General features: G+C 41.9%; 1 protein-coding gene across 1 annotated transcript in view; it reads left to right on the forward strand.

Annotated features, from left to right (window-relative positions):
* Positions 1-13,318, forward strand: part of GRIK4 (glutamate ionotropic receptor kainate type subunit 4) — a 434,886-nt gene that overhangs the window by 280,367 nt on the left and 141,201 nt on the right. Inside the window, exon 5 of the mRNA XM_042475094.1 lies at positions 6,120-6,285. Coding sequence (XP_042331028.1) covers positions 6,120-6,285 — 166 coding nt within the window. The remainder of the gene's footprint in view (positions 1-6,119; positions 6,286-13,318) is intronic.

Genomic DNA, 13,318 nt, shown 5'->3' on the forward strand with positions numbered 1-13,318 from the left:
GTTAAACTGTGTGTCCCCTTCAGTGTCTTTTAGAAGATACGCCAAGTTCTCTTTTGGTACTGCACCATGTTGCCTGTTCTATTCAGATGCATGCACAATTGGTATCACCTATTACTCATTTTAATATATTGACTAGTGAAATACCTGTTTTTGTAATGGGACAACAAGTATGTAGGGCCATTACTATAGTGAATAGCCATATTAGGATAAGTTCCTCATTCCATGCTTGGTAGCTCTGGTTAAAGGATCCCAAGAAGATGACCTGGGAAACACCTCAAACTGAGTCCTTGAAGAGTTGGTTCCTGCCAAAGTAGAGAAAACTAGGCTAGAAGGACCCATTATCGTAAACTTACCATAGCAATTGATGTCTAACTCATATCTATCATCACAAAGACAATGTCAGAATCAGATCAGCTATTATAAAGGACTTTTTTTATCCTCAGGCCAACAAAAGGACTTTCCAAAGGCTGGGGATGAGGTACCTGTGTTAGTATATTGCAGCAAAAACAAAGAAGAAGCTTATGCCCCCTTACAGACTGTTATTTTTTATTTGGCAGAAGCTTTCATGGACTGCAGCCCATTTCATGAGGTGCATCTGGTGAAGTAGGCTTCAGGCCATAAAAGCCTGTGCCAGATAACATTTGTGAGTCTTTAAAAACAGGCGTGGGCAACTTTTCAGGTTGCCAGGGACCACTTTTCAGGTTAGCCAAGTGCTCAAGGGCTTGCTTTGTTTGGTTTCTCTCCTTTTCTAGCTTTTAAAAATGAAATGGAAACATTTAGCTACATCTGTGTAAACTAGATTGTTAAATTATTTTAAAACGGATACTTCGTGGAGTCTAATAAATTCATTAAATATTGTTAACCTCGCCCGTGGGTGCCATTTTGCCCATTCCATAGACAGTTGTTTTTTTCTGAAGCCAGATCTCAAGTGCTGAGTTCTAGTGGACCTTTAAATGAATTTGGTTTGAGGCACGAAGGTACTACTGGACCTGGCTGTTTTTCAGTCTCTGGAACTCAAGAAATCAAACTGGATTTTAAAAAGAATCTAAATTCAGGGCCAAGAAACACAGGCCTGTTACAGACTGCCAAAATAAAGCTGCTTCAGGTCTATTTGGAGGTATGTTGTTTAAATGATGCATGCATCCTAAGAATCCAGAAGCTGCACCAAAGCTGCACTCCAGTGCTTAGTAATGGAGTGTGGCTTTGGCGCGACCTCCGGACTCTTAGGACCCATGCATCATTTAAATAGCATACCTCCAAAGAGACCCGAAGCAGCTTTATTTTGGCGGTCTGTAACAGGCCATAGTTTCCAGTTTCATTATTCAAGAACATGGGACAATAGCCAATGATCTTCTTCCCAAGTTAGCCACCTAAGAAAACCTCTGAACTTTGGAGAGGTCTGGGCACCAAATTTGCCTCTATGCTTCCAAAGTTACCACTCTCATTTCTTTCATAGCCAGCCATCTCAGATTGAGTGGGACATATATTTTTAAGTCAGTGAAATTAGAAATGCATTAAGGTTTGCAGATTTAATGATTTTTTTCTTTAGGTCTTTATGGAAATCTGTGATGGCATCTCTCAAAGTCTGCAATGTTTTATTCCCATTTCATTATATGTACATTTCTTACGGTTTTGCTCTGCTGTATATTTTGTGCTTTATGCTCCCTCGTAGATTTCATGTATAGGTGGGTTTCTGGATTGTTCATTGCCACTTGGGAAATACAGTGGAATAAAACCTCAAAATAGGAAGGAAATGTCTCTTATTTAAAAATCTTTCCTTGCCTGCAGCAAAATATTGGAAAAAGCACCAGAGAGTACAGTCAGTCTCTTAGCAGAGACACATTGATCCCCCCCCACCCCTCTTGAGACTTTGTTTCTCTTTGAGTTAACACTGGACCTCAGAAAGCTTCCAGAATCCCCCCACATTCTGGATGGGGATTCTGGGTGCTATAGTCCAATACAAGTAATGCTTGCAATCTCTGCTGTTAACCCAGGGAGCATCTATTCTACACTATAGAAATAATACAATTTGCTACCACTTTTAAGTGTTATAGCTCCATCCTATGGACTCATCAGATCTGGAGTTTTACAAAGTCTTTAGCCCTCTCTGACAATGCATGCTGGTGCCTTGCAAAACGACAAATCCCAGGGTTCTGTAAGGTGGAGCCATGGCAAAGTAGTATCGAACCACATTATTTTTGCAGTGTAGATGGACTCCCAGTGGGAAGGATGTTCCAAGAGGCGTATTCAGAGCAACAGAATCATCATGCAGACCATTGAATATGATGATTATCATCTCTGTCCATACCATGTTTTCTATCCCACTTACCAGAACTTTGGGCATGGTCTTGCTTGCCTCTCTGCCATTGCAGGTTTCCATCTTCTTCCTCTGAAATAATCTTCTTCTGTTACACATCATGTGTTTGTCTGCCTATCGAAGCTCAGATTGAGACCATTCTCCAGTGGCAGGTCACCAGTCATTAGGAACTCTTCCTTATATGCAACCTAATTTACGTCATTGCAGTCTGTTGATCTTAGCTGTTTTTCATTTGTTCCATCTCAGATATCCTCATCTTTCTTGCTAGCAAGCTGAATGATCGCTTTTTCAGCTGTAAAACACAAAGTATATCCATTTACCCCAGAAGTGGAGGATTGAGCACAATAGTGCCCTCCCTAATGACAGAAAATGTTTCATGGGGAAAGATCCCTGCTTATGATAATAGAAACTTTTTTTTCCAACTCTGGGGAGAGGGCAGCACTTTCTCCAAGACAGTGAGCAGATGACCTCAAAGGGTCAGGAGCAAAATGTGGCTGGTGCTTGAAGCCAGTAGCCCTTACTATCATCTACATGAGCTCCAGACTGACTAGAATATGTTGGTTTGTCTTATCACTTGGTCACATGCTTATCCTGCATTTACTGTTGTGCATTTTTCAGATAGCAGCATTTTGCATGTGTGTGTAAGGGAAACAGAGTTTCATTCCACATGAAAATACATAAGAATGTCTTACCAAGACATTAGATTGTCTCCGTTTAGACTAGAAGGGTTTCCTGTATCTGAACAGGTGTTAAATAGTAGAGCAAAGGTAGGTAGGATAGGATGCCTGCTACAGCCTATATTTTACAATTTACAGAATAGTAACCAAATTGTTTACCATTCCTTTTCTTACACTGTGTGTATGCATGCACTAACCAACCGTGCCACTTCATGCATTTGCTGCAGTGAACTCTAAGCCACAAAAGTCTGTGTAGTGACTGATATGCAAACTTTTATGGTGTTATGGTATTCATACTTGTTTTTCCTCCACCCCCAAAAACTCATTTAGTCAGAACCCTTGACTTTTCAATGGGCACTTAATATCCTCTGAGGCTCAAGGATCTCCCAGGGATCCCCAAAATCCATGGATTTTCAAGTCCTGTTATATACAACGGTGTAGTAAAATGACATCCCTTATATAAAATGGGAAAAAATCAAGGTTTCCTTTTGGGGAGAGGAGGAAGATGAAGTACTTTTAAACTGTGGATGGTGGAATCTATGAAGGTAGAATCTGTGGATACGGAGAGCTGACTGTATTATTTGCATTGCATGCCATGCAGAGATATTTTCTGGAGACAAATCAATGCAATATTCTTCTCTTGGGACAGCCATTCCTGTATCAACCAGGGTGAAGGTGAGCGAAAGGCAGCTAGGGTCAGAGAACAGAGGCAGAGTTGGATAGCAAGAACAGCTCAGTTCATTCAAGGTCTCATGGATGACCCAGGAGTTTCACCCAGAGACCTACTTCAACAAGTCCCATCGCCCAGTCTGTGGTGCCAGCTGCCAGGTTCAGATTCAATTTGGCATCTCTGAATGCTCAGGAAACCCATCTTGTGAGTGCCTTGTCTGCTTTAGTTAAGAGATGCTGCCTACAAGCACACAGTCTGCCTTCTTCCCTCTTAAACAAGCTGAGGCTGAGAGCTGCAAAGCAAAAATGAGGCAGAGAGAGCAACTTATTGCTCTTTAACTTTTCTATTACCAACCAAACTTCTTATGCCTTCAATAAAGCTGCTCCCTGAAGCTGGTTAACAGCCTTGCCCCAAGAGGAGGATGATCGCAGGCACAGGGCAATAGCTTTCGGAAGCCCAAGTAATGGAAGCAAAGTTGACTTGACGTTTCCCTTAACGTAGCATAACCAGATGTTTCCCTTTGCAGTTTCTTCCAAATTTTTCACCTTGCAAAAAGAAGTGGGGTGGGCGGAGGAGGAAAGAACCCTCCTCTTCCTCGCTTCTCCATTTGACAAAGCCCCATCTGCATTTCCACAGTACTCCCCTGGTGTCAGGTTCTCTAGATGATCAGAGGAAATCAAGCTTTGAAGAAACAGCTCCTAGCTCCCCACTCCCTGCTGCTCCCATCTCAGGGCTTGGTGCTACTGTGTCTCCCAGGGAGAGAGCCCAACTCCCCGGCTGCCACTTTGATTTATTAATGGCAAATGAGCTATTATTAGGACTCGTGGCTACGGTCCCTCTGGAGAGCAAACATTATTCCTCTCTGCAAATGCAACATGGCACAAGCCCAGCTGGCTAGCTGCGTTGCGTATGATCATTCTTTGAGAATATTAATAGGGCTTGAGAGCGTCGCAAGCAAAGATACCAGCTCCTGTTGCGGCGGGGGTGGTGGTGAGTGCATTGATCTGATGAGCCTATCTGCTCATCTCCTGCTCAGTTTAGGTTCAAAGCATGCACTGAAGTAAGGCCAAGTCACCAAGAGAACAACTTATGGCTTTATTGGTGACAAAGAGATGGGGAAAGGATGCACGAAGAGAAAATATAACCAAGGAAGTGTTTTTGCATCCCTTTGGACAAATGCGGACCCAGTCTCAAGTGCAGATGGTCTCCAGGTCTACGCTGCTGGATGCTAAAATGCTCTCTTGGCTGCAGATGAGCCTTCAAACTCTTGGGCAAGATGCAAACATTTCCCCCTTCCAAAAGAAATCCCTCCCAAATGATGGTATGCACCCTGACAGGGCTGGCTTTTTAGAAGCTTTGACATGATACTCACAGGTTTGGGAATGTGTATCTACTTCTTCCTTCTCCACAAGACAAAGAGTGTATCCCCAGTGCAGAAATAAAGCACTTTGACACCACATTAATTGTTATGATTCTAACTTACAGAATCCTGGGATATCTAGTTTAGTGAAGCATCAGACCCCTCTGACAGACCAGGCTGAATACCTCACCAAACTACAAATCCCAGGATTCTATAGGATAGAGTCATGGGCAGTTATACTGGTGTCAAACTGTTTTAAATCTGTGGTGTGGAATATCCTAAAAGATGGCAAAGATTCATACTTTCAGAAAGAGAGCTTCCTTATCAGCACTAGGACTAGTTCGCCCTGGCTGTATCTCTACATACTTTTAGGCTCAAGGGCTTCTTCACTTCATAACCTGAACAGAGTACTATGTTTAATACGGGCTTTGAAGCAAGTCAGTATATATTAGGGATGTTAATGCTTTGCTCATTTTATTCTTGAAGGAAACAACAGGTTATTTGAGCCATTTTCTTCCCACTGCAAACATTCACAACTCAGGACTTATGCTGCACAAAATTCACGCTTGGTTGTTTTATACAGAAAAAGAGATTTTCTACACAAGAATCAGCAATAGTATTTCTGCACAGAAAGTAGTGGGCTTTTTTCCTGCAGAGAAAAGGTTGCTTCCTATGCAGAAAAGGGTGTTTTTCTGTATAAAACAACCATGTGCAAAATTTTGTGTAGAATAAGTCCTGAACTGCAGGGATTTTCCTAAGTCCAGGATTCTCTTCATTTGGGTTTCCCAACATTTTTCCAGAATTGTTTACAAATAGTTTCAAATCCATCTCTAGTAGATCTCCATTTAGTTATAATAAATGTGTATGGTCAGATGAGATCCAATTACTCTGCTCCTTGCCTATCTTCCTAAGATGTAACCCACAATATATTTCTGTTGTGAATCTGTTATGAAAATGCAAGCAATTAAATAAACCCTTGCACTTTTCTTAAGGGGAAACGGTATGTTTAATAAAATCTTGTCTGTCTTTTGCAAATGATCAGATCTGTCTATATCCTTCCTTCCTTCCTTCCTTCCTTCCTTCCTTCCTTCTCAGGTCCCTCATTTCAAGGTTGCCCCAGAAGAATTCCTCAAGCTGCAGTTCCAGAGATTCACAACCTTGAACCTCCATCCCAGTAACACTGACATCAGCGTGGCTGTTGCTGGGATCCTGAATTTCTTTAACTGCACCACTGCCTGCCTCATCTGTGCCAAAGCTGAATGTAAGTAGCTTTCTGCAAGCTGCCCAGAGTTAAACATTTACCAAGGCTGGTAACCATTTGGCACACCAGGCATCAGATGTAAGAGTGTTGGGAAAGGACAACAAATATGTAGAAATAATGCAATTTGGCACCATGGCTCCACCCTACAGAATGATAGGATTTATAGTTTTGTGAGGCTTAAGGTTTTTTAAAACTACACATCCTAAGAGTCCATAAGATGGAGCTACAGCACTTAATAAGGTGTCAAGCGATGTTATTTCTACAATGTAGATGCACTCATAGGAGTTTATCAAATGGGAGGAATTTCTCTTAAATTCAAATGAAAAGAAAGTGCGGCCAGAACGCATTCACTTAAAGTCACTAGTTTAGCGCAATTACGTGAATGTGCATTGCGTTCGAACTGGCTTCCCATTGCCCGAAAATAGCATGTCATTGCCCGAATTTGCGTGTGGCAGTCTATCACGCAATAACATGAAACCACATGATTGTATTCGGACTGACTTCCCATCGCCTGAATTTGCATCTAGTGGGTTATCATGCAATAATGTTAAACCCCATGATTGCATTCAGATTGCCATTGGATTATACTTCCAATTCCCCTTGTTTGATAAACTCCATAGTGTGAGGATTTCATGCTTTCTGATTGTATGACATGTATATTATGGCACATGTACAATAGGCATGCTGGGGTGTTGGTAAATACACAACCCCACTCTTTGTTTATTATATGCAGAGTGTTGACTTGGTAAGTTGATCTGAAGAAGCTTACATGTGGTTCTGTTCCATACCTCATCTATATCTTATATATGGTGCAAAACACACTGCAGAGACCATTAACTGCCCTGACTCAATGCTAAGGAATTTGGGGGAACTGTAGTTTTGTGAGACATTTACCCTTCTCTGTCAGAGAGCTCTAGTGCCACAATAAAACTACAATTCCCAGGATTGCCTAGCAATGAGCCAGGGCAGTTAAAGTGGTTTCAAACTGGATTGTGTCTGCAGCATGTTTTGGACCTGTGTTTTTGTTCCCTATCAGCCCCAGTTCCCTATCAGCCAAATGCATTTTCTACATTCTGTTAAACCTGGCTAATTTGATAACATTATGAAAAATGTTCCTTAATACGTAATATTATTAAGGGAGGTATTAAGATTGTTTATAGTCACATAATGATGAACTTTTAGCACACACACACACACACAAGCATGCAATATGAACACAAACACACACACACACCTATGTCACCACAAGTTCCCAGGACACTGGTAGAAGGGTATCTGCCTGCTGGAGACACATGCAAACGCCTGCCACTTAATTCCATCTCAGGTTAATTTGATCCTTCATTTAACTAGATAGAAAAGCTCAGAAACCAAATCATTTTTAGAATAGCATGGCACCCAGCCGTTAATTGAGTCAGGTCTGATTGGTTTAATCAGGTACGACTGGGTGAACTGATTATTGGCTGGCTTGCGGCGAGGAGCAAACTTTTAGGAAGGAGCGGCTGTTTGTCCATAAATCTGGAACATGGATAATGCTGGGGGTGTCCTTCCTTTGGAAAGATTTTTGTAAGGGAGAGAGGCTGCATCTGCACTGCAGAAATAATCCAGTTTGACACCACTTTAACTGCCATGGCTCAATGCTGTGGGATTCTGGAAGCAAGGCTCTGGTGCCGCAACGAATTCCACACCCCAGAATAGTATTAAGCCATGGCAGTTAAAGTGGTGTCAAACTGGGTTATTTCTGCAATGTGGATGCAGCCAGAGAGTCCCTTGCCAGCAAACAAGCTTCCTCTTTCTTCTCAGCCATTGCTCCATTGAGTGTGGAAGAAGAAGAAAGCACCATGTCAAGGGATATTATTGGACTACTACACTGTTATACCACAATTGCACTGCATTTGTTCTGACTTTGCCTGGAGCTTATTGCATGACATTGTAGCTCTCCTGGTGCTGTAATGTGTTGGAAATTTGGAAATCAATATTTCCCCACTTGAAATAATCCATTAATGGCTCTCTATCTCGCTTTTATTAGAGATGAGGGGACATTATACCCTGGAGGTGAATCCAGTCCTCCAAGGGTCCCAATCCAGCCCTCTGAGGTTTTCAACATGGCTTTTCCCCCTTCACTTTGTACAATCATGTTTTTCTAATCTTAATGGTTATTTATTGGCAGTAAGACCTTAAAGCTACTGTATACTGGCCCCATAAGGTTATGTATCGGCACTGGAATGCAGCCCCCGAGAATTGCTCTGTAATTGAATTTGGCCCTTGAACTGAAAGAAGTCCCCCACTCCTACCTTATGGATGGACAAAATAATTCAGCAATTACTGAAATTCCTGGAACTAAAAAGTGACAGCTTGCATTTTCCAGTGAATGGAGGCAGAGCTTACATTCTCTAATAGCAATTCCCCTTTTCTCATGACTGACGGAAATACATGTGAGCATTTACATGATGTTGTATAGTTTCAATTGCATAAATTTGCATAATGTGTTGTTGTTGTTGTTGCTATGTGCCTTCAAGTCATTTCTGATTTAAGGTGAGCCTATCATGGGCTTTTCTTGGCCGAATTTGTTCAGAGGGAGCTTTCCTTTGCCTTCCTCTGAGGCTGAGAGAATGTGACTTGCCCAAGGTCACCCAATGGGCTTCTATGGCTGAGTGAGGATTTGAACCCTGGTCTCCCAGTGTCCTAGTCAAACACTCAAACCCCTTTGCTATGCTGGCTCTGGCATAGTGCATGCTAGTGCAGAATTTGGATTGCCTTGGTACAATATGTGTGCACAGTTGGGACTAAGCCCAATTTTCTACTGGAAGAAGGCATTCTTCCCATCAGGCACCAAAGAAGCTTGCTACTCAGGCTGCATCTGCACTGCAGAAATAATGCAGTTTGACACTGCTTTAACTGCCATGGCTCCATGCTATGGAATCCTGGGATTTGTCGTTCATTTTGGCCCCAGAGCTCTCCGACAGAGAAGACTAAAGAGTTTACACAACTCCAAATCCCAGAATTCCATTTCTTTGAGCCAGGGCAATTGAAGTGGTATCAAACTGCATTATTTCAGCAGTGCAGATGGCGCCTCAAAACAGAGGCACAGCTACTCATGTGGGCCACAGCTGAACGTGACTTTACTCTCCTTTGGTGAGCCTTGGTCATGCACTTCAGAGTGCCAGAGCAGTGCCTATAAGAATAATAGAATCCTAGAGTTGGAAGAGATCCTAAGGGTCATCTAATTCAGCCCCCTTTTGCCATGCAGGAATACACAATCCAAGCACTGCAACAGATGGCCATCCAGCCTCTGTTTAAAAATCACCAAAGAACCTTCTTTGAAGCTTCCTCATGTTGTGCCTATAAAATAACCCCTTGAAAGAGCATCCATTTTGTTCATGAAGTGTACTTTTGAGCTTCTCCTCTTCGCATCATCAAAACAGAAAGGATTCTCTCTTGGGTTGAAATGGAGCCCTTCCTTTCCCTTTGCAGGCTGTGGAGCCAGACTAGGCTGCTTGTGAGCTGAGCAATTCTCCACCTCCTGTTCATGCAGATCAGAGAAAATTAAAGGGGGAAAACATTTTTATGTGCCCATATAGTGCTTTTCATCGGAGTGCCACTCTGATCAAATGGATGCAGCAACTTTCTTACAAGACAAACCTCAAGCTCTGGGGACTATTTAGTGTGGAAAGAGAAGATGCCTGGGACATGATAGTGGCTTATAAAACTATTAATGCTCTGTTGAGACTGGGGAGAGACTTAGAGCAATGTTCTTTCCCTCTCCCATCATACTAGAATTCATGGTCACGCAATGAAATTGGCAGTAAATTATGGCCAGGCGGAAAGTGGTATTTCTTCACCCAACGCATCATTAATTTACAGAATGTGCCTCCACGGTACATGATGTTGACCATGGGTTTAGCAAGCTTCAATGCAGCATTTGACAAATCTATGTGGGATAGAACTCGTGCTCAGAGGCACTATGCAGCCGAATCGGAACTTGGGAAAGTTAACTTCGTGCAATGCCGACACCCAGAATCCTCCTGGGAGAATTGCAGAATAAACTTTTCTGGCTCTGATTGGGATACAAACAAAAAGCAAGGCCCAAAGCCCTGTTTTGGGGCATCCGTTGGCCATTTTGGGAAGCCAAATGTTGAAGTAGGTGGCTCTTTGCACGTTATTTTTGAATAGCATCTGTCGGTAATAGGAATAAAATGAGCCGTCTGTATTTCTGGGAATGAGAAGGAGCTTGGGGACTAATCAAGAGAGAAGCAACAAAGGCCCAGCGTGAATTTTTTTGCTTCGATTTAGCCACAGAGTTAGGTAGAGGATGCTTTCCAACAAGACGATGCAGAGCTGTAAAATTAAAGAGTAGGATTTAATTTTATTCAGGTGGAAATTGAAATTAGACCTCAAACTGTAAAATACTGGCACAAACAGCTGCCTCTGAGGAGGCTAGATCTTCTGCTAGTCTCAAAAAGCACAACTAACTGCTTTGCCCATTTATTCCGGCACGGATCACCAGAACAGAGGGTGGCCGGGTGTCTGCTAATTGCTTCAGGCCAGCTGTTAAGATGTTGCCGGTGGAAAGGAAAAGCGATAACCAGGGGCAGAGGACAAATTGCAGCATGGCAATTGGCAAGAGCAGCTTCCAGGCCCTGAAATCTGGAGAAAATAGGGATAATTGGGAGTAGGGCTAAAAAGAGGAGTCGTATCAGCCTTGTTGGAAATGAGGGACTGATCCCTGAAGATGTTTGTGCCAGTCGATTGAGGAATGGCTAGATCTCAGTGTTAGGACTGTTCCAAAGCTATGTGCTTTGAAGTATGTCAATGCTTTTATTGGGAATTGGGTAGAACACAAATGTGTTAATAGCTACCTCCTGACTTGCATGGCACAAATTTCTCTTATTGCTGTTTTGAAAACCTGACAACACTAGTTTTGCTCCAAATGGCACAATGGGCCAAGAAAGAGTCTGCATCTACCATCTTACTCCCTCTTCCCCTCCTCTTGTTTCTGGCTTCTTAGTACACTGGTGTTATGTTGTGCAAGCAGAAAAACATACAAATACCTTTATGAGGAGCCAGAGAGCTGCAGGACCAGCCGGGAATGGATGTTCCTGTTTCAAAGCCACATCACAGACAAAAAGTAGATTTCCTCCTCCTCCAGCACTGTTCGCCCTGAGATTTGTCTTTCTGCCTGAAGACGTGGAAAAAGCACAGACTTTTGCTGGCGCCCTGAGACCTGATAACTCTAGCCTGGGATCAGAATTTCAAGTGCATAATTAATACTTAAATTTGCATATCTTAGGTTTACTACAAACTACTTAGTGCTTGAATCACAGCATCCTAGCAACTCAAGATGCAGCATCTGAATTAGATCTAGATTACATTTGATTAAATGGAGATGAGGACAGGGGAGCTTAGCTGCTGCCTTATACAAAAAGAGAGAGAGGAAGAAGCATCCCTATTTTGATCAGAGGTTGGGAAAGTTTCATTTTTCGACTGTATGTTCCACACACCACACTGAGCAAAAGCAGTTAGAGAAAGACTAACCCCGACCCCAACCTACTTGTAATCCGCCTTGATTCCGCAAGTAAAAGGCAGAATATAAATAAATCGTATTATTATTATTATTATTATTATTATTATTATTATTATTATTAACCAAGCTGTTCTGGCTGAATGACTGGGGGAGCTGTAATCCCCCCAAAATTTTTGAAGCTCTATATTGACCTCTAGCTTTGGAGATAGGACAGAAAAATTAGCAGGTACTAAAGGCACCAGATCTCTTCTGTACTTGGATGGGAGACCACCAATGAAAACCAGATGCTGTAACCTACATTTCAGAGGAAGGAATACTAACTGAGTATTCATTGATTAAGAACCCTATGAAATATATGGGGTTGCCATACGTTGCCAGGTGACTTGAAGGCACATGCACTCACAAAAGCAAATAACCAGACACAGCAAAGCGTGTTGTTTCTTGGTAAAATCTCAGAAGTCAATTTTTAATCTAGGAAACTCATCCCTTGAAAAACAACTGGGTGGTGTCTTCTTTTTAAAAATTTGTCATTAATGTTATTGTGAAAACGTCACTGGATGTGAAACGGGTCAAAACCACAGCTTAGAAAATGTATCCCTTACTTCATTTTTTGCATGCAAGAACACATAATTTGCAACATTGCTTCCCACTGGGCAAGACTGCAATTTTTCTGTGACATTGTTTTAAAAAAATTAGTCTATTGCATTCCTGGACTTTGTTTTGTGAAAAATTCACTGGTACAAAAAAAAAATTGTATTTGTGCAAAACATTTATTTATTTATTCCTTCGTTTAAATATTTATAGCCTCTGCTATATGATAAGATCTCAGAGGAGCTTGCCAGTGAAATCAGTTCCAGCAGATTAAAGCAATTTAAAACAATCAAAATAATTTAAATGCATTAAAACCATATTAAAAATGTAACAATTTAAAAACAGGTTTAAGTGTTAGCACAGCTTAAAACTATGTACATAGACATTTTTGGAATAAATCCACTAGACTCCAAAGGCTTTAACAAACAGTCATGTTCCAATTTGGAGTCCAAATGATGCCAGGGTTGGTGGCATTTGAGAGACTCAAGAGAAGGGCATTCTATAGGTAGGGTGCCACAGCTGAGAAGGCTCCTTCTCCTGCCCTTTGGCATTGTATTGCCCACATTGGTGTTACAGAGGAGGGCACCACAGAAGATTCAATTCTTGGACAGGTTGATACAGTAGGCCCTTGATGTCCACGGGGGTTTGGTTCAAGGATCTCCCGTGGATACCAAAATCTATGGATGTTCAAATCTCTTTAAATGCAAAGTGTAGTAAATGTGTGTCCTTTATATAAAATAGCAAAATCAAGGTTTGGTTTTTGGAATTTATATACTTTTGGATATTTTCAAACCATGGACGCTTGAATCCAGGGATAAAAATTCCATGAATACAGAGAGCTGACCCTATAGAGAGAGGCACTCCCTCAAGTCTTGAAATCCCAAGCCATTAAGGGCATTGAATGCCACCGTCAGTACATTT

Source organism: Sceloporus undulatus, chromosome 6, assembly GCF_019175285.1.
Source record: "Sceloporus undulatus isolate JIND9_A2432 ecotype Alabama chromosome 6, SceUnd_v1.1, whole genome shotgun sequence".
NCBI classification, from domain to species: Eukaryota; Metazoa; Chordata; class Lepidosauria; order Squamata; family Phrynosomatidae; genus Sceloporus; species Sceloporus undulatus.